This window comes from Astyanax mexicanus, unplaced genomic scaffold (assembly GCF_023375975.1).
Source record: "Astyanax mexicanus isolate ESR-SI-001 unplaced genomic scaffold, AstMex3_surface scaffold_33, whole genome shotgun sequence".
In the NCBI taxonomy this organism is placed as follows: domain Eukaryota; kingdom Metazoa; phylum Chordata; class Actinopteri; order Characiformes; family Acestrorhamphidae; genus Astyanax; species Astyanax mexicanus.
Window position 1 is genome coordinate 3,185,202 of NW_026040043.1, and position 23,776 is coordinate 3,208,977.

The 23,776-nt window shown below is 38.5% G+C and overlaps 1 protein-coding gene and 1 long non-coding RNA gene across 18 annotated transcripts in view; both read right to left on the reverse strand.

Annotated features, from left to right (window-relative positions):
• Nucleotides 1–18,409: 18,409 nt before the first annotated feature.
• LOC125789962 (uncharacterized) lies at nucleotides 18,410–20,872 on the reverse strand. Of its 17 annotated transcripts, XR_007429970.1 has the most exons (5): nucleotides 20,070–20,872; nucleotides 19,617–19,998; nucleotides 19,497–19,566; nucleotides 19,377–19,416; nucleotides 18,410–19,326 (listed from the first exon to the last, which is right to left on the reverse strand). It is a non-coding gene; the product is annotated as an uncharacterized LOC125789962 (long non-coding RNA). The 17 variants fall into 17 exon arrangements; XR_007429968.1 differs by having other exon boundaries at nucleotides 18,410–19,566; nucleotides 20,070–20,342; nucleotides 20,383–20,872; XR_007429971.1 differs by having other exon boundaries at nucleotides 18,410–19,566; nucleotides 20,070–20,200; nucleotides 20,272–20,872.
• A 92-nt stretch (nucleotides 20,873–20,964) lies between these two features.
• The window catches only part of LOC103038099 (receptor tyrosine-protein kinase erbB-4), a 241,984-nt gene continuing 239,172 nt past the window's right edge, over nucleotides 20,965–23,776 (reverse strand). Inside the window, exons 26-27 of the mRNA XM_049473047.1 lie at nucleotides 23,387–23,684; nucleotides 20,965–22,250 (exon numbers count right to left, since the gene is read on the reverse strand). Coding sequence (XP_049329004.1) covers nucleotides 21,358–22,250; nucleotides 23,387–23,684 — 1,191 coding nt within the window. The 3' untranslated portion in view covers nucleotides 20,965–21,357. The remainder of the gene's footprint in view (nucleotides 22,251–23,386; nucleotides 23,685–23,776) is intronic.

Sequence of the window (23,776 nt, forward strand, 5' to 3'; positions counted from 1 at the left end):
AGCAAAGTCACAAGAACTAAAGAAACCTTGATGGGTTGAGATTCAGAGAAGCTTTAGGAGAATGTGGTGTGGTTCGATAAGACGGGGAATTGTACTATAGAATCTTGAACAAGATCCTTTTGGCCTCATCAAGAACACTGAAGATGGGTTTGTATATGGGTCTCCCAGCATGACAATGACCCAAAACATACAGATTAAGTCTCCAGACCTTAATCTCATAGAACATAGGTGGAGGGAGCTCAAAGACATCCTCAAAACCTTCAGGATTTGGACATTTTCGGTAAAAATGAGTGGTGCAATTTTAACTTTTAGCTCTACGATAGGAATCGTATGTAAATCGTGTGTAAATTTAGTATTTTAAATACTACAAATCTCAAATTATTCATATATTTTGCAGATGTCCTATAATAAAAAATACATTGCCCCCAAATGAATTTGTTTAAATAGGGCTTTTAAAGGTTAACAATGACATGCTAACATAATCCAGCTAGCATTTCTTCTTGTTGTTAGCTATATTAGCCTATTTTCTTTTGCTTTGTTTTTGCTAATAATCCATTAATTGCTTTCTTTGAGCTTCATATACACTTTATTACTCAGTTACTCAGAAAATCAATCTCTTTTTCTGGCTTTTTGTTTGCATCTATCCATTCTAAACCCTTTTTAGCATCTTCTCCACTGCAATGCAGTATGCGCTAGCCCTGAACAAACACACACATACAGAAGACAAATAAGCAGAACGTCTGACGAACGCCAGAGGCAATTCCTAGACACCAATTCCCAGTCCTTATCCTACTGAGATGGACAGGCGTGCAGAATAAACCCTAAAAGAGAAAATTAAGACGTACATGTTCAGCAAAGCTTAAATTAAACACAAACACTCATATTACACAATGCAAACACTGACACAGCTGTACTGGGCTTTGAAGACATATGCTCCCACATCCCCCAGGCAAGCATCTCAAATAAGAAAGCTCCTGCAGGATTGCAACAGCAAACAGTGTATTACAGCATGCAGCATTCAGTTCAGCAGATACAGCTCCTCCCAACTGTACTCAATACTGTACTGTACTTTTCCATCTGCTTATTTTAGTTATTCTGGATACGGTTCGAGTTAAAGAATATATATAAATATATAAGCGTCAAGTCACTGATTTATTTATCTATGGCAGCAGGAATGATCTCCATTAACAGTTATTTTCACATACAGTATTTATGCAATTAGAAGCGTGCACCTAATCCCAAATTCCACACTTGAATCATAACCTGTTTTCAATCCTAATCCCAAATTTAATTCCAACCATTCTTGTGGTCATAATCCTTACCAAAATCTTAATCCAAACCCTATTATTAATCTCATCAAAATACCAAATTGTAACCTAGACCCTAAAATTAATCCAAAATCTCAACCCAAAAACTAACCCCTCCCCTGACCCTAATCTTAACCCCAATTGTATAATCCCAGTTCCCAATTCTCCAAATGTAAACCTTCACCTAGGACCTAATCCTAATCATAAACTTAATCTCAACCCAAAACCAAATTATAATGACCTTAAAATGAATCCTAAATCTCAACCCAAAAACCAACCCTTCCCTCGCCCTAATCTTAACCCCAATTTTTAATCTCAACCCAAAACCTAATCCCAATTCCCACATTGGCCCTAATCCTGACCCTTACCCTAATCCCAACCCAATAACTAATTGTAACCCTCATATTGGTCCTAAATCCTGATTCTAACCTTAATCTCAACCCTAAACCTAATTATAACAATGGCCTTAAAATTTGTCCTAAATCCCAACCCAAAACCCAACCCTTCCCCTGACCCTAATCTTAACCCCAATTTTAACATAAACCCAAAACCTAATCCCAATTCCTACATTAGCCGTAATCTTGACCTTTACCCTAATCTCCACCCATAAACTAACTCTCATACTGGTCCTAAATCCTGATTCTAACCTTAAACTCAACACAAAATCTAATCCTAACCATCACAAAACCTAATTATAACAATGACCTTAAAATTCATCCTAAATCTCAACCCAAAACCCTACCCCTCCCCTCGCCCTAATCTTGACCGCAATTTTATTCTCAATCTAAAACATTATCTCAATTCCCACACTGGTCCTAATCCTGATCCTAACCTTAATCTCAACCCAAAATCTAACCCTAAACCTAACATTAAACTAATCACAATAGCTAATTGTAACCTTGACCATAAAATTCATCATAAATCTCAACCCAAATCCCAACCCCTTCCCCTGGCCCTAATCCTAATCCCATTTTTAATCTCAACCCAAAACCTGGTTAATTCCCACACTGGCCCTTAATCTGTTTTACATCTCAACTCCAAACCTTAAACCTCACCTTAATCCTAACCCTAAGCTTAATCTAAACCCAATAACTAATTCTAACCACTGGTCTTAAATACTGATTTAACCTTAATCTTATCCAAACACCTAATTATAACCTTGACCATAAAATTCATCCTAAATATCAACCCAAAACCCAACCCCTCACCTGGCCCTAATCTTAACCCCAATTTTTATCTCAACCCACAACCCAATTCCCACACTGGCCTCTAATGTTAATAATCCTTATCTTGACTCTAATCCCAACAATTAATTTAATGTTAACAAAAACATAAAATAAAACTTAATCCTTAATCTGACCTTTAATCTCAACCATATACATAAACTCTTACCTTGGTCCTAACCATAACCTTAATCTCAATCCAAGACCTAGTTCTAACCCTTATATTGGTTTTAAATCCTGATCCTAACCTTAATCTCAACCCAACACCTAATCATATCCCCTGGCCCTAATCCTAACCCCAATTTTATTCTCAATCCAAAACCTTATCTCAATTCCCACAGTGGTCCCTAATATTGACTGTAATGTTAATCTCAAACCAAAACATAATCCATATATTAGGCCTAATCATAACCTTTAACTTGGCCTTAAATCTCAACCCCAAACCTTAACTCTCACTTTGACCCTAATCCTAATCCTAACCCTACTGTCAACCCTATGATTTGATTGTAACCCTCATACTGGTCCTAAATACTGATCCTAACCCTAATCTTAACCCAACACCTAATCATATTCCCTGGCCCTAATCTTAACCCCAATTTTAATCTCAATCCAAAACCTTATCGCTATTCCCACATTGGTCCTCATCCTGACCATAATGTTAATCTCTTACCAAAACATAATCATTATATTGGCCCTTATCATAACCTTTAATTTGGCCTTAAATCTCAACCCCAAACCAAAACTCTCACCTTGACCCTAATCCTAACCCTATTGTCAACCCTATGATTTGATTTTAACCCTCATACTGGTGCTAAATACTGATTTTAACCTTAATCTCGACCAAAATCCAATCATAACCCTAACCTTAATCTTAACCAAAAATCCAACCCCAATTTTAATCTCAACCCTAAAATCTTGTCCCAATTCCCACTCCGGTCCTTATCCAACCCTAATGTTAATCTGAAATCGAAACATAATCCTTATTTTGGCCCTAATCCTAACAATTAATTTGCTTTTAACAGAAACCCTAATCCTAACCCTTAATCTGTCTTTAAATCTTAATCCCAAACCTTAACTCTCACCTTGGCCCTAATCCTAATAGTAACCTTAATCTCAATCCAATAACTAATTCTAACCCTCACACTGGTCCTAAATACTGATTTTAACCTTAATCTCAACCCAAAAATCATAACCCTAACATTTAATTCATCACAATACCTAATTGTAACCTTGATCATAAAATTCATCCTAAATCTCAAACCAAAACATAATTATAACCCTCACACTGCTCCTAAATCCGGACCTTCATGGTGATATCAACCCAAAACCTAATATTAATCCTAATGTTAATTTCAAACCAAAATTTAATCCTTACTTTGGCCCTAATCCCAACAGAAAACCTAATCCTGACCCTCAGTCTGGCTTTATAAATCCCAACCCCTTATAGCTGATACTGTCTCAATGATGACCTGCAGTCTGATAAATAGCTGTCCCTATTATTCCCTTATTTATGACATAAAATATATACAAAAATCACAGAACATAGTTCAGATTACATACTGTGTCAGTTATGTCCTTTTATCTTATAAATATGATTTGCCATCTCATTACTGATGTACCGTCTCCATTATGATCTCTCATAAATGATCTCATATCATAGTTAATATACTAGTGCATCTCAAAAGAAAAATTCAAAGTTACTTTATTTTAGCAATTCAGTCCAAAATGTGCAGCTCATATATTATATAGATGTATTACAAAATGTTGATAATTAGGCTTAACGTCAATAAAAACCTCAGAAAATTAGAATATTATTTTATAAGACCAATTGGTACTTTTGGTATGCAGTGTGCCAAGTCCTGCTGGAAAATGAAATCCACATCTCCATAAAAGTTGTCAGTAGCAGAGAGAAGCATGTGGGAAAACAAAACTGCACTGACTTTAGACTTGATAATAAAACACAGTGGATCAACACCAGCAGATGACAGACATGACTCTCCAAACCATCACTGATCATCAGTAAAGTTTACATTTTATTTGAAAATCAAGGGATCAGGGTCTGGAGGAAGAGTGGAGAGACACACAGTCCAAACTGCTCAAGGTCTAGTGTGAAGTTTCCACCAACCAGTGATGATTTGGAGAGAGAATCTAAGCTCTAAAATGATTCAAACGTGCAGTGTAAACGCTCCACAACACACCTGATAAAAAAAAAAAAATCGCACACAGTGTCCTCCTAACTGTTTAAGAACCCCATCCTAACTCCAGAGCCTGAGCTGAATCAGAGTGAGAGCGGTGGAGGGGGGAGGAAGGTGCCAGGCTGCTGCCGACCTGCAGGGTCTTTCTGATGGAGAGGTTCAGGAAACATGATTATTAACATTCCTCTCCCACCATCTGCTGCTGCCGCTCTCATTTACTTCATTACAATTACAAGACTTCAGGCACCGCAGCGCACCGCTCGCCCAGTATACAGCTAACTGCAGAGGAATGGAGGAAGTGGAACAGTCACTGGTGCTGATCGGGAAGAGTACGGAAAACGAAGAGATTTCGATAAACACAGAAAAGTTCTTGGATCAGACTTTTACTGGGTTAATATTTGGGTTGAAATTATGTGAAGGTTCTTCACATTTATACGTTTCCTTTCCATACATTTAATTCACATGGTTCTTTTAAGAACTGTGCGCTAAAAGTTAATTTAGATAATCAAAAAAAAAGAAAAAGGCAAAACTGGCTAAAATTAGGGTTGGGGTTTAATTTAAGGCTACGGAAATGGCTGGGTTATGGGTTCAGATTAAGGGTTTAGGTGTATCAACTCTGATACGATAGGTTTTTAAGTTTTAAGAGTTCAGAAATAAATATTTGGTGGAATAACCCTGCCTTTTAATCACAGTTTTTTTCATGCATCTTGGCATCATGTTCTCCTGCTCCACCAGTCTTACACACTGCTTTTGGATAACTTTATGCTGCTTTACTCCTGGTGCAAAAATTCAAGCAGTTCAGTTTGGTGGTTTGATGGCTCATGATCATCCATCTTCCTCTTGATTATATTCCAGAGGTTTTCAATTTGGTAAAATCTTTTTGTTCCCAGAGCTGTAGAGTATATAACTGATATACGTAACCGATAGAATATCATATATAGTGGCGTAAAAAAGTATTTGCCTCCTATAGATATCTTTTGGTTTAGCTTTTTAATCAAACTTTAATATCGGCCAAAGATGACCTAAGTAAATATAAAAAGCACTTTTTTAAATGATACTTTTATTTTTTTTATTGTTTCTAGCCCTGTATATAAAAAGTGTTTCCCCCTAAACCTAATAACTTGGTTGTGCTCTTTATTCTTGGCGGCAACAGCTGTAATCAAGCTTTACTGGCTTTCTCATCTCTGTGGAGGAATTTAGTTCCACTCTTCTTTACAGAATTGTTTTAATTCAGACACATTGGAGGATTTTCCAGCATAAACGTCCTGTTTAAGATCATCCACAGCATCTCAATCAGACTTTAACTAGACCCTCCAAAACCTTCATTTAGTTTTTTTTAATCCATTCAGAGGTGAACTTATTTGTGTGATTTGGGTCATTGTCCTGCTGCAGAACCCAAGTACACCTGAGCTTGAGGTCACTAAGGAACATGTGGATGGAACCGATTCTCCTTCAGGATTTTCTGGTAAACAGCAGAATTCCTGCTTCCATCTATTACAGCAAGTTCTCCAGCAGCCCCAGACCATCACACACACACACACACACACACACTACCACCACCATGTTTTACTACAATCAGTATGATTCCAGTTCTTTTCTGAAATTATGTGTTTTATAGTTTTACGCCAGATGTAAAGATCTGATCTTAACTGAGGCGAGTGAGATTCTGCAGTTCTTTAAATGTTGTTGTGGGTTCTTTTGGGACCTCCTGGATGAGTTGTTCATGCCCTTTTGGAGTAATTTCTGTAGAACAGCCGGTCACTCCTGGGAAGGTTCACCAGTGTTCCATGTTTTTTTTCTCCATTAGTGAATAATAATAGTGAATCACTGTGGTTCTCTGGAGTCTCAAAGCTTTAGAAATTACTTTATAACCTTTTCCAGACTGATAGATGATCAGTGACTTGTTTTCTCAGCTTTTTGAGACCTTTTATCTGCTTCATGTAGTCAAACAGGTTCTGGGGCAAACACTTTTTCACAAAGGGCTAGACTGGTTTGTTTGATAATCTGAAAAATGTAAGTATGACAAAAATGCAAAAAAAATAAATAAATCTGTAAGGGGGCAAAGACTCAAGATTTTAGAAATTGAGATAATACGAAATTCTCCCAATAAATAATGTTTGCAAAATCTACCACACACAACTTGAATGTTGACTATATTTATAGTATTTAATATGGTGACTGTTTTGTGTTTAGTTTCTTGCCTGTAAATGGTCTGGCCGGTGAAATTAGACAGGCAGGAACAGACATAAACCAAATTATTTACAAGCCAGACGAGATTGGATTTTCACCTCATTACCTTCATTATCATTATTGTCATTATTCAACAGCACATGAATGTATCCGCTGTGTTTACACACATCATTTCTTGGCACAAAAGATTGCAGCCGCTGCCGCCTGTTGCCAAAATGCAGCCTGTGCCTCAATAAATTACATCACAAACACTTTACCCATCAGGAGCTCCACTGTTCCTCAAGCTGAAGCTCCAGACCTCATTAATTACCCAGATATTCATTAATTATACTGCATATCTCACACAGACATAAACATAATTATGAGGCAGTGAATTCAATACATTACATTTTATTACCATTTAGAATACTGTTAATCTCACAACACACAATCAAACAGAATCATTAACAGGGAGTATTTATTACAATATTAATATGATATATACTGTAGATATTCAGTCATATTGGCCACTTTATTAGAAACAAATATTTATCTCATACTGGCCACTTTATTAGAAACACCTATTTATCTCATACTGGCCACTTTACCAGAAATACCTACTTTCCACATACTGGCCACTTTATTAGAAACACCAACTTTGTTCATACTGACCACTTTATTAGAAACACCTACTTTTCTCACACTGGCCACTTTATAAGAAACACCTTCCTACCTCATACTGGCCACTTTATTAGAAACACCTATATATCTCATACTGTCCACTTTATAAGAAACACCTACTTTCCTCATACTGGCCACTTAATTAGAAACCCCTACTTTCCTCATAGTGGTCACTTTATTGGAAACACACACTGTACTACCCTGTTCTTCCGCTAACTGGCCACTTTATTAGAAACACCAACTTTCCTCATACTGGCCACTTCATTAGAAACACCAACTTATCTCATATTGGCCACTTTATTAGAAACCCCTACTCTTCTCATAGTGGTCACTTTATTAGAAACACCTACTTACCTCGTACTGGCCACTTTATTAGAAACATTTACTTACCCAATATTGGCCGCTTTATTGGAAACACCCACTTTCCTCATACTGGCCACTTTATTAGAAACACCTACTTACCTCGTACTGGCCACTTTATTAGAAACACCCACTTTCCTCATACTGGCCACTTTATTAGAAACTCCTACCGACCTCATACTGGCCACTTTATTGGAAACACCCACTTTCCTCATATTGGCCACTTTATTAGAAACACCAGTTTCATCTTACTGGCCACTTTATTAGAAACAACTACTTACCTCATACTGGCCACTTTATTAGAAACACCTACTTTTCTCATACTGGCCACTTTATTAGAAACACCTACTTTCCTCATATTGGCCACTTTATTAGAAACAGTTACTTACCTAATACTGGCCGCTTTGTTGGAAACACCCACTTTCCTCATACTGGCCACTTTATTGGAAACACCCACTTTCCTCATACTGTCCACTTTATTAGAAACACATACTTACCTCATACTGGCCACTTTATTAGAAACACCTGCTTTCCTCATACTGGCCACTTTATCAGAAACACTTACTTTCCTCATACTGGTCACTTTATTAGAAACACCTACTTTCCTCATACTGGACACTTTATTAGAAACACCTACTTTCCTCATACTGGCCACTTTATCAGAAACACCTACTTTCCTCATACTGGCCACTTTATCAGAAACACCTACTTTCCTCATACTGGTCACTTTATTAGAAACACCTACTTTCCTCATACTGGACACTTTATTAGAAACACCAACTTTGTTCATACTGACCACTTTATTAGAAACACCTACTTTCCTCATACTGGCCACTTTAATAGAAACACCTTCTTACCTCATACTGGCCACTTTATTAGAAACACATACTTTCCTCATACTGGACACTTTATTAGAAACACCTGCTCACCTCATATTGGCCACTTTGTTAGAAACACCTACTTTCCTCATACTGGCCACTTTATTAGAAACACCTTCTTTCCTCATACTGGCCACTTTATTAGAAACACCTTCTTTCCTCATACTGGCCACTTTATTAGAAACACCTGCTCACCTCATACTGGTCACTTTATTAGAAACACCTTATCTCATACTGGCCACTTTGTTAAAAAACACCTACTTTATTCATACTGGTCACTTTATTAGAAACACCAACTTACCTCATATTGGCCACTTTATCAGAAACACTCACTTTCCTCATACTGGCCACTTTATTAGAAATACCTACTTACCTCATGCTGGCCACTTTATTAGAAACACCTACTTACCTCATACTGGCCCCATTAATAAAAACACTTAATGCTGGCCACTTTATTAGAAACACCTACTTACCTTACACTGGCCTCTGTATTAGAAAAACTTAATGTAATACTTCCTTGTGCTTCCACAAACTGGCCACTTTATTAGAAACACCTAGTATTTACCTTGTGTTTCCATTCACTGTTGCCACTTTACTGGAAACACCTACTATAGAGAAACGCTGATTGGTTCATTTCACACAACGTGATTAATAAGTGAAATTAGTAAATACCTTTTGCATGCATGTTTTGAACCATGCAATGTGTACTTTTCCCGTCATTACGATAGCAAAGACACACTGACAGATAGCTAAAATAGAGCCCATGTGTGCAGAATACAACGTAACAAACGCATGAACCTTCATTTCGGACTTTGATCTTGACTTTTAAGTGTGAAAATAGTGTAAGAAATATTGTGTTCAGTTCAGACTGGACTAAAGACCCCGCTGAAGATCTTATTAATACAGGTGACCCACATCATCCAGTTTTAGACGCCTGAAGACACCAGAATAAAAGACGGGACACACATCTTTAGAGACAGTCTGATTAATCTGTCTGACTGCTGGAGTCAGAGGACAGTGTGCTAATGGGACACACACACACACACACACACACACACACACACACTACAGCAGGACCCTCTGAAAGTGTGTGAAAGGAGTGTATTACCTATCTGTTCCAGCTCCTCTCCATCATCCTCCATCCAGCACTGCCTGGGTTCACCTTGCCAGGAGCCACAGCGCTTCATTACAGAGGGAGGTGTTTAAGGCGAGCCCAGGGGAGCCAGAACCAGGCGGGTAATCTGCAGCTGCAGCCAGATGGCCGCTGGACTCGTCTGAACGTGTTAAAGAAGTGTGAACAAATTGGTGTCCATGTCATTGTGAATATATTAATGAAACCATCCACCCTACCAGCAGCACTCTACTACATCTTTAATGATGGAGATGCAGCTTAAAACGATAAAAATAGCTGCATCCAGAAGCACAGTTGCAAGAAACATATGTATGTGAACCCTTTGGGATTGTTTGGTATAGTTCTGAAGTCACAACAATAGACAAACACAGTCTGCTTAAATTAATACCACACAAACAAATTATATGTTTGCATGGTTTTATTGAACACAACATGTTAACATTCACAGTGAGAAAGTATATGAAGAGCTAATTGAAGTTTTGAGTTTGCTATTCTTAGGAAGCATTGCTGCTGCTTCACAAAAGATCAAGCTCTCACAAGACCTACGTTCAACAATTGAAGAGTTGCAAACGTATCTCTAAAAGCCTTGATGTTTTCTTGTGTCCACGGTAAGACAGACGCTCTACAAATGGAGAAAGTTCAGCACTGTTGCTGCTACTCTCCCTAGGCGTGGTAAAGTCCTGTAAAGGTGACTGCAAGAGCACAGTACAGAATGATCAATGAGGTGAGGAAGAATCCTAGAGTGTCAGCTGAAGACTTACAGAAATCTTTGGTACAAAACTACAATAAGAAAAACATTAAGCAAGAATAGAGTTCATGGGAGGACACCACGGAGGAAGCCACTGCTGTAAACGAAATATTTGCATATCTGCATGTTTGAAGTTTGCATAAGAGAACCTAGATGTTCCAGAGCACTACTGGCTAAATATACTGTGGACAGATAAAACCAAAATTGAGTTGTTTGGAAGGAACATTATCAAAACCTCATCCCAACTGTGAAACATGGTGGAGGGAGCATCATGGTTTTGGGCGGCTTTGCTGCCTCAGGGTCTGGACGGATTGCCGACATCAATGGAAAAATAAATTAACCAAGACATTTTACAAGAAAGCTTAAGACCATCTGTCCACAACTGAAGCTCAACAGAGGATGGATGATGCAACAGGACAACGACCCAAAACATAGAAGTAAATCAACAACCGAACGGCTTCAACAGAAGAAAATACTGGGCCTTCTTTAGAGTCCTGACCTCATTGAGACCCAATTGAGATGCTGTTGTGGCATCATGACCTCAAGAGATCGAGCGATTCACACCAGATATCCCATAATATTATAGCTGATCTGAAACAGTTTAGTGGAGAGGAATGATCCAGAATTCCTCCTGACTGTTCTGCAGGTCTGATCTGCAGCTACAGGAAACGATCGGTTTTTGAGTTTTTTGCTGCCAAAGGAGGATCAACCAGTTATTAAACTCTTAGGGGTTAGGGAGTTAAGTCTTAATTAGGGTGGTCAAATCCTCCATTTACCCCATAAACTCAAACCCTGGACCAAAAAAATAGCATAGAACATCTAAAGTGGAATAAAGCCAGACTTTAGTTCATGTTTTAGTGACTTGTTGGTTTTATTCTTGGCTAAAACTGAAGACGAGTCTCGTATTGTCTCATTGTTGGCGATGTTTATTTACGATTAGCATATTCACGACTGATTGAGAGGTATTTTATAGACAGTATGAATCTACTGTCCTCCTCTCAGTCCCGAGCTCCTGCTGTTTTATATCTAATTTTATTTAATCGTCTCCAGCAGAGACACCGTCTCCTTAAATCACGCCATGAATTACAGGTTTCTTTCTCTCGCCTGTCAAAGGTCAGTCCTGGGTTACGAGCTTCTGCAGTGATGAATTTGCAGAGCTGTGTCTCAGAAAGACGCTGGAAACATAAAGCAGTGGAGATGATGGTCTATCAGGGGCTGCTTCTCAATGTCCGGCCAGCTGAGGACACGAACCATCACCTTCATCATCACCATCACCTTCAACCATCACCTTCAACCATCACCATCACCATCACCTTTACCATCACCTTCACCATCATCATCACCATCACCTTCACCATCACCATCACTATCACCTTTACCATCACCTTCACTATCACCATCACCATCATCTTCACCTTCCATATCATCATGACCATAACCCTCACCATCACCTTTACCTTTACCATTAGCTTTACCATCACCATCACCTTCACCTTTACCTTTACCATCATCTTCACCTTCACCATCACCTTTACCTTCACCATCACCTTCACCATCACTATCATCTTCACCATCACCTTTACCATTAGCTTTACCATCACCATCACCTTCACCTTTACCATCATCTTCACCTTCACCATCACCTTGACCTTCACCATCACCTTTACCTTTACCTTTACCTTCACCTTTACCTTCACCATCACCTTTACCTTCACCATCACCTTCACCATCACCTTCATCTTTACAGTCAACTTTACCTTCACCATCACCTTTACCTTTACCATCACCTTTACCTTTACCATTACCTTCACCATCACCATCACCTTCACCTTCACCATTACCTTTACCATCACCATCACTATCACCTTTACCATCACCATCACTATCACCTTTACCATCACCTTCACTATCACCATCACCATCATCTTCACCTTCCATATCATCATGACCATAACCCTCACCATCACCTTCGCCATCACCATCACCATCCACCATCACCTGCACAATCAACTTCATCATCACCTTCACCATCATCTTCACCATCATCTTCACCACCACCTTCACCATCACCCTCACCTCACTGTGGAAAGCTCTATGTTCCTTTAACAGGAGAGAACGGATGTTGTTTCTTAACCATAACCTTTTACATACGTTCTGGGTCAAAAACACATAGCTGTGTACACCTGTTTTTTTGTTTTTTCTTTATGTCACTCAGTCACTATCCCCTTTTCTCCTTCTCTCTCTATCTATTTTTCTTTCATTTTCTGTCTCTGTCCCCATATCGTTCTCTATTCCTTTCTCCTTTTATCCTACTTCCTTTCTTTTTCTCTCTTTCCCCATCTCTCTTTCTCTCTCTCTTGCTCTCTGTATCTCTCTCTGAATTCCCAGGATCTCACAGCTGTCAGTTGTGAGCAGCCCCTCATTTATTACAGGTCAGGGACACTGGAGCAGCAGTTTAGAAGGACACAGAGGGCTGCTGTGGTGATGATGGTGGTGGTGCGGTGGTGGTAACCGTGGTGTTGCGGCAGCGGTGCTGAAAGCGACGGTTCCGGTGGCGAGGGCTAATTTTCTGGCTGTTTGCACCGCGTGAACTCAGACCGAGCTCCGGCACAAACGCTATTGTTGCAGATTGTGGTTGTGTGACTCTCGGTCACACGTCGGTGAGATAAAGAGGATCCGCTATTTATCGCTCATCAGTCGACACTGCCTGAGATCAAAGGAAGCAGCTTTTACACGTTAACTCTTTTGTTCTGTTTATTTTTACATACAGTATATATTTATGAACAAAAAACAAATCTCTCAGAAATAAAGAGCCAGTATTGAACCTCACTCAAAAGATAACACCTCACAACTTATACAGTTGCAGATATAATTAATGCTTGTGTAACGATGCAAAACGCCAGACGTCTTAGCATGTAGAGAGTTGTAGAGGTTCCTAATGTTCCTCCTGTGATAATCCATCCCATAATAACTCCAATATTCTTTATACACGGTTCCTGCAGTAGATTGTGTGGTAGGGGTATAGGAGTATTGATAGAGCGTCCAATAGAAACACATCCCACACATTTACTATAATCAGGGATAGATCTGGAGATGCAGCAGCTGGAGATGGTGTAGTATCTGCAGTGTGATGGCAGCAGTGTGTGGACGAGCATTGTCCTGTTGGAATAAAGCACATATACAAGCAAAATTTCAGATTATGTAAATATATAAGCAAAACAGTGAAGCAGAAGCAAAAGAAACAAACAAAAGATTCACCTTCACCAGTGAGCAGTTTAGACTTTAGCAGCACACAGAAAATCCACAGAAAATCCACAAATATTTACAATAATTCAAGAAAAATCCACAAAACACAAAAATCCACAAAACTGTACAAAAAATTCAGACAAATCTACAAAAACACAAAAAACTAAAATTGTACAAAAAATCCACAAAAACAAAAAAATCTACAAAACACAAAAATCCAAAAGAATTCACAAAACACAAAAAAAACCCAGAAAAAATCACACAAACAAAAAAAAACAAAAAAATATAATAAATTGCGAAAAATCCACAAAAAACAAAAATTCACCAAAAATCCAAAAAAATGTCACAAAAATCCAGAAGAATTCACACAAACAAAAATTCACAAAACATTTATGAAAAATCAACAAAACAAAGACCAAACATGAGTAATTTACAAGTAACTGCAACAAATAATAAAGTAACTAGATATATTTGTCAAAAAAATATATATTTGATATATATTATTTTTTTCCTTTTGATTTTGATTGTATATTAATTTTTCTATGTAAAACTTTTGTTACAAAGTTAACTCTGTTTTTATTGTTTGTGCTGTTGTCTTTTTTTTTTTTTTTTTTGCTTTTGTGACTGCTGAAATAATATTTGACCCCTCTATGAATTTTGTTGGCCCTTGATGCCTCTGCAGGAACTGTGTGAGAATATTTGGGGATATTATGGGATGGATTATCACAGGAGAAACATTAGGAACCTTTACAACATCCCACACAATAAATACTGCCCATATCGGTCTTAAAATGTAATCCTTTTATTGTTCCTGGTAACTTTTACCTTCATATATATAGTAATTTTTTTGGATGGTAAATTGGTAGAAAAGGGGGATTCAGCTATTTCATAAATTTACTTTATTCAGCCTCTGCAGGTTATAAAGTAATTGAATATAAAGTTGGTGGATCTGCTGCGGTAGCCGGTGAACGGACGCACACATCTGGAATACTGAATTAATTACAGGAAGTAAAACTTTATAATGATGTCATAAAGTTCAGATCCAAACCCTCAGCTCTGACCTAATTACTGCTATCTGAGATCTGGAGCTGATTAATATTTGGGATGCATTCTCGGGTCGAGCACTGATATAATTTCCCTCCTAACTCTTAAATGTCACGTCACGACCGAGTCTGAGAGCTTCAGCAGCGACCAATCAGCTGCTGAGACATCAGAAAAAAACTCAAAACAGAAGAACTCACAGAATGATGATCACGCTAAAGTCTTTTTTATTCTAAACACTGAAAAAAAGTGAAACAACCTTGTTGATTTAAAGTGCGTTTTTTTATGGTGGTTTATTGAAAAAATCAGGATTTTCTGAATTTTTTTGAATGGCTGAAATAACAAAAAAAGCAGAGCTTTCAGACCTCAAATAATGCAAAGAAAACAACAAGTTCATATTCATAAAGTTTTAAGAGTTCAGAAATCAATATTTGGTGGATTAACCCTGGTTTTTAATCACAGTTTTTTCATGCATCTTGGCATCATGCTCTCCTCCACCAGTCTTACATGCTAACTTACTCTTCATTATATTCCAGAGTTAGTAAAATAAAAAACTCATAATGTCTAAGATTTTTCTTATTTTTTTCCAGAGCTGTATATGTGATTTTTTTTGTATTTTGTATTTTTTAGATTATTAGTAGTCAGGCCACAGTGTTTTAGGCTATAAGAGCAAGTTACCATTATCTTTGTTAAAACCAATTGACTGGTGCGCTATAGATCACTAAAATAGGGCCCACATTTTCTTTTTAAGGCTATTTTAACCAAATCTAGTAGGTTTTAGACTTATGATGTACAGTGAAAATAGAAACTTGAGGAAAGTTGATAAAATTAAATAACAAAGTTTAAAAATAACTAAGTTGTAACAATGTTAAAAAAACAGTTTATTTTATACTTTTGAATATAATTTGTAAGATATTTTGACTGATTTTATTCAAATTGTTAGATTCTAACTAAATAATCCATATAAGTTAAGTAAACCTATTATATTTTAGTGTAATAAAGATTTTTTAAGTTGGTACAAAGTATGTGGTTTGTAGATGAGTGCAGATGAGGAAACAGCATCTACATCTACCGGGACAGCAGTAAGATCTAAAGTAAAGGATGAGTCACGGGTGATGATGTTGCGTTTTTGGCTGGTGTCTGATGAAGTCATTGGTATCTTAGTCATCCTCTAATTCTGGGAATGAGATCATGTCACTCGCAGCAGGATCCCCAGTCCCGTCTCTTCTGGCACAAACGTATGCGTTGCAAATCTGTTTGCACTTTATCTGGCTCTGATTTTGTGCTGTTTTCTGCAGAAAGAAGTTTATGTAACAAATAATGAATATTAAAAACGAGATAACACTATTTTCTGATGATATAAAGAAGACTTTACTCTTTGTATTCCTATCATTTAAAATGTAGAATTATAATGTAGAGTCTTTGATGATATCATCCCTAAACCTGACACCAGGGATCTCAAACTTAAATTTAGGTCAGGTTTAAAAATAAAATTTAGGTCACACCTTACATGACCTGGTCTTTAACTAGTAGTTTCCTGGCATGGCATGCTACTGATAATTAAAGATCAGGACACTTATTGAACATCTAGAAAAGTCCAGTCCTTTGTACATTTTACTAAAATATGTTAACATGCCATGTAATTGTACAGGAACTAGTAAAGTGTCCCATGAATTTTGCCATGTCCTCTAAAAGCTAAAGAATGCTGCACTGTGCCACAATGTCTACTGTGGGTGGTAATATTAGCCTACTATGCCTAGCTTTAACTTTGAGTTAAAGCTCAACATGGAGAGCTAAAGCTAAAGCTAAACCTGAGGAGCTAAAGCTGAATCTGGAGAGCTAAAGCTGAATCTGGATGGCTGAAATTAAAACTAAACCAGGAGAGTTAAAGCTAAACATGGATAGCTACAGTTAAGGCTAAACCAGGAGAGATAAAGCTGAACATGAATAGCTAGTAAAAGCTAAACTTGAAGAGCTAAATCTGAAATATGGTGAGCTGAAGTTAAAACTAAACCGGGAGAGCTAAATATAAACCAGGAGAGTTAAAGCTAAACATGGAAAACTAAAGCTCAAGATGGATAGCTGAAGTTAAAGCTAAACATGGAGAGCTTAGGCTAATCCGGGAAAACTAAATCTGAAGATGGATAGCTGACATTAAAGATAAACCTGGAGAGATAAAGCTGAACAAGGATAGGTAAAGTTAAAGCTAATCCTGGAGAGCTAAAGCTGAACAAGGTTAGATGAAGTTAAAGCTAAACCAGGAGAGTTAAAGCTAAACCTGGAGAGCTAAAGCTAAACAAGGTTAGCTGAAGTTAAATCTAATCCTGGAGAGCTAAAGCTGAACAAGGATAGCTAAAGTTAAAGCTAAACATGGAGAACTGAAGCTGAACATGGATAGCTGAAGTTAAAGATAAACCTGGAGAGCTAAAGCTAAACATGGATATCTAAAGTTAAAGCTAAACCTGAAGAAGTAAAGCTAAACCAGAAGAGCTAAAGCTAAACATGATAGCTTAAGATAAGGCTACACCTACTTAGGCTAAATGCTTCAATTAATACCTTAGTTTTGTATTAAAACAATAGTCAATATTTTAAAATAATGGTTTTCATGAGCTTTAGGAAAGAAGTTCAAGCAATATTAACTTCTGAAAACTGTTTTTCAACTTGAAACAATCTACACAGTCAGACCGTTATATAAACAATAACTTTATTTGTTCTTTATTTTCAACAAACAGAAGACACAGCAGTGACGAGCAGCAAAAAGCCAAATCAAATGGCGAAACCAGTTTAAAGATAAAATGCTAACAATAAAAATAAGAAGAAAGAATGTAAACAGTTCTTTTCCATCACATTATCAAATACAGTCTTATTCGTTTAGACGAGAACAACCCTTGATGCATCCTTGATTCTGATTGGTCGACCCCTGAACCAACACTGTTCCTGATTGGCTTAGAATGAAATCAGACAATTCACATTTTTATTTAATGAGAAAAGATAAATACAGTTCATGCAAGTACGTAAAACCCTGTGATCAAAACAACATAAACATAAATACGTAAATATATATATATATATATATATTAAACCGTTTCATCCCCCCACAGTCTGTAAATCAGTGGAGTAAATCATCTCTCCCTCCACAGTAAACAGAAACACTCTCACAGAGAGTAAATTCATCTACAGGAACAAAAGCATCGACTCACAATACTGAGATTCTCCACTGGAGATCACCTGATTATTGAATTGTTATTATGTATATAAATAACACATCGGCCAGTACCTGATCTCTCTCAAACCTGCCAATAACAGAGTGAACTGAATTTAACCCATAATCATTAATTACAACCACGATACAGATAAACATATGTGATGTGTGAAAACGCTGTTATATATCCTGATATTAATATAAAACCTGACAAATTAAAAATGAGGGTAATGCAGTTTGAGTTCACTGTTATACACGGTGTTATCACAGCTTTTTTGATGTGTTAATGATGAAAACTCGAGAATATCGAGATAACAATAAAATATGATTTGTTGTACAGCCCAGTATGAAACCCCAGATCTGTGAAATGATCTGTGCAAAGTCCGACAGTAAAGAGTGGATGAATCGAACAGGTGCCAGGTGTGGGTATATATAAAAATATTCAAAACTGAGTGGATTTAACATCACAGAAGTCCTTATACTGTATGTACATCACAGCATCTACAATGCAGGAGGTGTTGTGAGAACGAGAAAGTGAAAAATGAGTATAAAATCCATATTATACCAACGTCCTGTTTGGAAAATGTGAGCGAGCAAGATCTTTGAAGTCTTTGAAAAATGTAAGAAGTGTTGTACCTGCTGTGGCTTCAGGATCACGTTGGGTTATAATCCATTTACCATGTTCACATCTGCTGTATGGTTTGTATCATAAAAAAACTTTTGGATAAAATGAGGGAAATCTTAATCCAGATGGATCAGAGTGATGAAAACGGGAGTCAGATGTCCAGAACGTACAGAACATCCAGGAAAAGGCAGGAGGAGAACGGTATCCTTGGAATGAAGTGTTGAGGCACTTAGTTAAACAGGTATTCCACTCTTCACCACTGCAGGGTGGGATGGTTTTGAGGTTCTGAGGAGCTGAAGGTCCTAGTGGCTTTCCTGTGCAGAAATGTTAGGAAAGAGATTTGCAGATTTGGAATGCTCATAGGTATGGAACACATACAAACCAGGCTCAGCCAATCAGTGAAAGGACTTTGAAAAATAGGGATCCACTGATTGGTTCCACACTTGCTGCACCTATGTGGGTCTTTATATTTCCAGGATAAGAAATAATTTTGTGTGAGTGTTCACTGTGGGCATCTACCTCACTCTATCATACTCTACCTCACTCTACCTCACTCTATCATACTCTACCTCACTCTATCATACTCTACCTCACTTTATCATACTCTACCTCACTTTATCATACTCTACCTCACTCTATCATACTCTACCTCACTGCACCATACTCTGCCACACTCTATCATACTCTACCTCACTCTACCTCACTCTATCATACTCTACCTCACTCTATCATACTCTACCTCACTTTATCATACTCTACCTCACTCTATAATATTCTACCTCACTCTGCTTTATTCTATCAAACTCTACCTCACTCTATCATACTCTACCTCACTGCACCATACTCTGCCACACTCTATCATACTCTACCTCACTCTACCTCACTCTATCATACTCTACCTCACTCTATCATACTCTACCTCACTCTATCATACTCTACCTCACTCTGCCTCACTCTACCTCACTTTATCATACTCTACCTCACTCTATCATACTCTACCTCACTTTATCATACTCTACCTCACTCTACCTCACTCTATCATACTCTACCTCACTCTATCATACTCTACTTCACTCTGCCTCACTCTATCAAACTCTACCACACTCTATCCTAACTCCATTATGCTCTATCTCACTCTATCATATGCTACTCTCACTCTATCATACTCTATCTCACTCTATTATACTCTACCTTACTCTATCATACTCTACTTCACTCTATCCTCACTCCATTATACTCTGTCTCACTCTATTATACTCTACCTCACTCTATCATACTCTACCTCACTCTATTATACTCTACCTCACTCTATCATACTCTACCTCACTCCATCATACTCTACTTCACTCTATCCTCACTCCATTATACTCTATCTTACTCTATCATACTCTACCTCACTGTACCATACTCTACCTCACTCTACCATACTCTACCACACTCTATCCTCACTCCATTATGCTCTACCTCACTCTATCATACTCTACCTCACTCTACCATACTCTACCACACTCTATCCTCACTCCATTATGCTCTATCTCACTCTATCATACTCTACCTCACTCTATCATACTCTACCTCACTCTACCATACTCTACCACACTCTATCCTCACTCCATTATGCTCTACCTCACTCTATCATATGCTACTCTTACTCTATCATACTCTACCTCACTCTACCATACTTTACCACACTCTATCCTCACTCTATTATGCTCTCCCTCACTCTATCATACTTTAAATCGAGGTGAGGTAGAAGGAGGCAGAAGAATATAGAGGGAGGTAATGTTCCATAATCTATATTGCTCTGCATCTCCCTCTACCTCACTCCATCTTCGCTCTACATCACTATCATACTCTACTTCACTCTATCTTACCCTATCATACTCCATCTCACTCTACCTTTACCCTACCTCACTCTATCATACTCTACCTCACTCTACCTTCAATCTACCATACTCCACCTCACTACCTTCACTCTATCATGCGCTACCTCACTCTACCTCAATGGACCCTCACTCTATTATACCCTACCTCACTCTACCCCTACACTATCATACTCTACCTTCACTCTACCTCACTCTATCATACTCCACCACACTCCAACTTCCCTCTACCTCACTCTATTATACTCTACCTTATCTCAATATACCGTCACTCTACCTCATCTCAGCCTCACTCTACCTTGCTATACTTTGTTCTACCTTGCTCTGTTTCACTCTACCTTCCTCTAACTCACTCTTCCTTGCTTCCTTGCTTTGTGGGAGGTTGGGAGGCTGTGTTGCTTGGGCTTTTTGTTTTTATTTATTGGTTTATTTGTGTTTATTTAAGGATTATTTTATTATTTAGCAAATGGAAGAAGAAATTGTAACCAGTTGTGAAGAAAGGTACGGCATGGCTGTATTAACCATCTGTTCCTGCAGTGGAAAACTGGCCGATTGGCCAGGTTGGGTTTGTCCATTTCGGTGCGTACGTGAATGTGTGATAGGAAAGGATGGAGGGTTAAGGTGCTGGTTGAAGAATCAGGCTCTGTTGAATACGTAGACCGGGATGTTAGACTACAGTGTTCCTCTGCCGGTATGGAGGTGGTGGAAGAACTTGGCCGGGCTTCATGGCCTCCAGCTCGGACAGGTACTCCGGGTTGTCGACCACGGTGGAGCGTACGCGGCCGTTCTGCTTGTAGAGGGTTTGTTTGTAGAGGCTGGTAGCGTTGCAGCTCTGAGACGAGTCTTTGAGAGGGTTCTCCTGGGAGGAGGCTTTGAGGGGGAGGCTGTGCTGCCAGTACTCGGGGTTGTCGAAGGTCTTCCAGTACTTCTTGCTGAGCATGATGGTTCCAGTTGGACCTGGTTGGGATACGCTGCCTGAGTGGGCGGGGTGACCTGGGAGACTGCTTTTACCAGAGATGAGGGACTTCGCCAGGTGGACCTGCTGATCCGCGAGGCTGGGTTGGAGCTGCTGGTTGAGGTGGCAGATCTGACTGGAATGGTGAGGAGAATGATGGCCTTGCTGGGATTTGCCGGGATGTTTAGTGTGGATGGTTTGGGCTAAGTGGGCGTGGCTGTGGCCGTTTTGACTCAACAGTCCACTTTGAGGAGGTTGGACTGGTGGAATTGCGAAGTGTACATGTGCTCCCTGGCTGTGGTGATGGACTCTCATGGATTGGGTGGTGGTGAGCGGCACGTGGCTGCTGGTGGATGTGCTGGTTGTGGTAGTTCCCATCTCCAGTGGGCTGGAAACTCCTCCCACTGAATTCTTCTTCAGTGCTGCTTGGTTGACGTTGGCTTTGTTGTGGAATGTGTTGAGGTAAAGGGGTTCGTTAAAATACGGCTCGTCAATCTTAGGGTGTCCATCAGGGGTACTGTGGTAACCTGGGTTGTCCAGCGCGTGAATTTCGCCGTTTGTTCGTCGCGTGACGAAGGGATTCTCCTCAACTGGATTCAGTCGGTCTACAGAAATTAAGAAAAAGAAAAAATGAACAGGTTTTATATAATCCAACATGATACTTCTAATAGTACATGGTACTCTCATGTTGTCTTCAGACAGTTCCTCTTTTTTAAGCTGCAATTGATTCAAAAATAATTATTTAATTGTTTAATTTATTCTTTTTTCTTAAGTTGAATCTGCACAATTTTCTGCTTCAAAATAAAAAAATAATTGAGTAACTTGGGGTTGGACACACTGCTCCACTGTGTTCCAAGATAGCCATAATTATGCTGCATTCAATTTACCTCAGAAGTCAGATCATTTTACACTATTTCTTAACATTTCCAATGGTTTTCCAATAAACTTCCACTGTTTTATAGCAAATCAAACAAAAATATGTCCCACTTCATGACCCAGGTCATCATTGTAAGCATTTTAGTATACTAAAAAGAATGTATTACATGCCATCCATGTGTTGAGACAGTGAGACTTGATCTGTTTACAAAATAAATCTTTGAGAATATGTAAATATTGAATTATATACTATTACTAAAATTATATATAGTAATATTGTATTAATTAAGTAACTGTAATTAGGTAATATTGTATGCAGAAATTAAGTAAAGGTTACTAAAAGAAAGGATTGACTGTAGTTCAGTTCACTAATTTACCGAGTTGAAGTTACTTAAATTTATCTGAAATTAAATTGACTTAAAAAAAGCAAATGCAGAAAATTGCGAAACCTTTTTAAAGTAAATTTTACTCATCATTTTGTCAGTGTGGTGTTGATACACTGTGTTATATCAAGTCCAAATCTTACAGCACTTCATGCTTCCCTCTGCTACTGACAACTTTTATGGAGATGCAGATTTCATTTTCCAGCAGGACTTGGTACACTGCCCACACTGCCAAAAGTACCAATTGGTCTTATATAATATTAAAATTTTCTGAGACCCTGATTTTTGGGTTTGCATTGGCTATAAGCTTCATAATCATCAACAATAAAATAAATAAACACGTAAAATAGATCACTCTGTGTGTAATACATCTATATAATATACAAGTTTCACATTTTGAACTGAATTACTGAAATAAATAACTTTTCAATCATACTCTCATCAGCTAGAGCAGGAGAACAGGATGGCGACGGTCTCCTTACCTGAGGAACTTTTATCTTTGCGGGGGGCCATGTATCCGTCCTTATCAGTGCCCCCCCTCTGTGTTATCTGTGGCAGGAACACGGTGGGGTTGGCGCTGTAGCGCTGAGCGCTAACGTCCTCCACAAAGCCAGCGCCGCTCTGCATCTTCAGACTCCCATTACAGAGCTTCTCCTCCTGAGGGACCAGAGACCCCCGCTGGGTCCCTGCTGAGGTGGAGCTGGAGGAGGAGGCCAGGCGGGAATGGAGCCCAGAAACTTCCTGAGGGCTGAAAACCCCTTCATGATGACAGCACTGACCCTGATTACATAAAAAAAGAGAAAAAGAGAAAGGCTGTACGTTTTTTGGGGGGTGAACGGCTCTATTAGACTTTATAACCACATTCATTACAT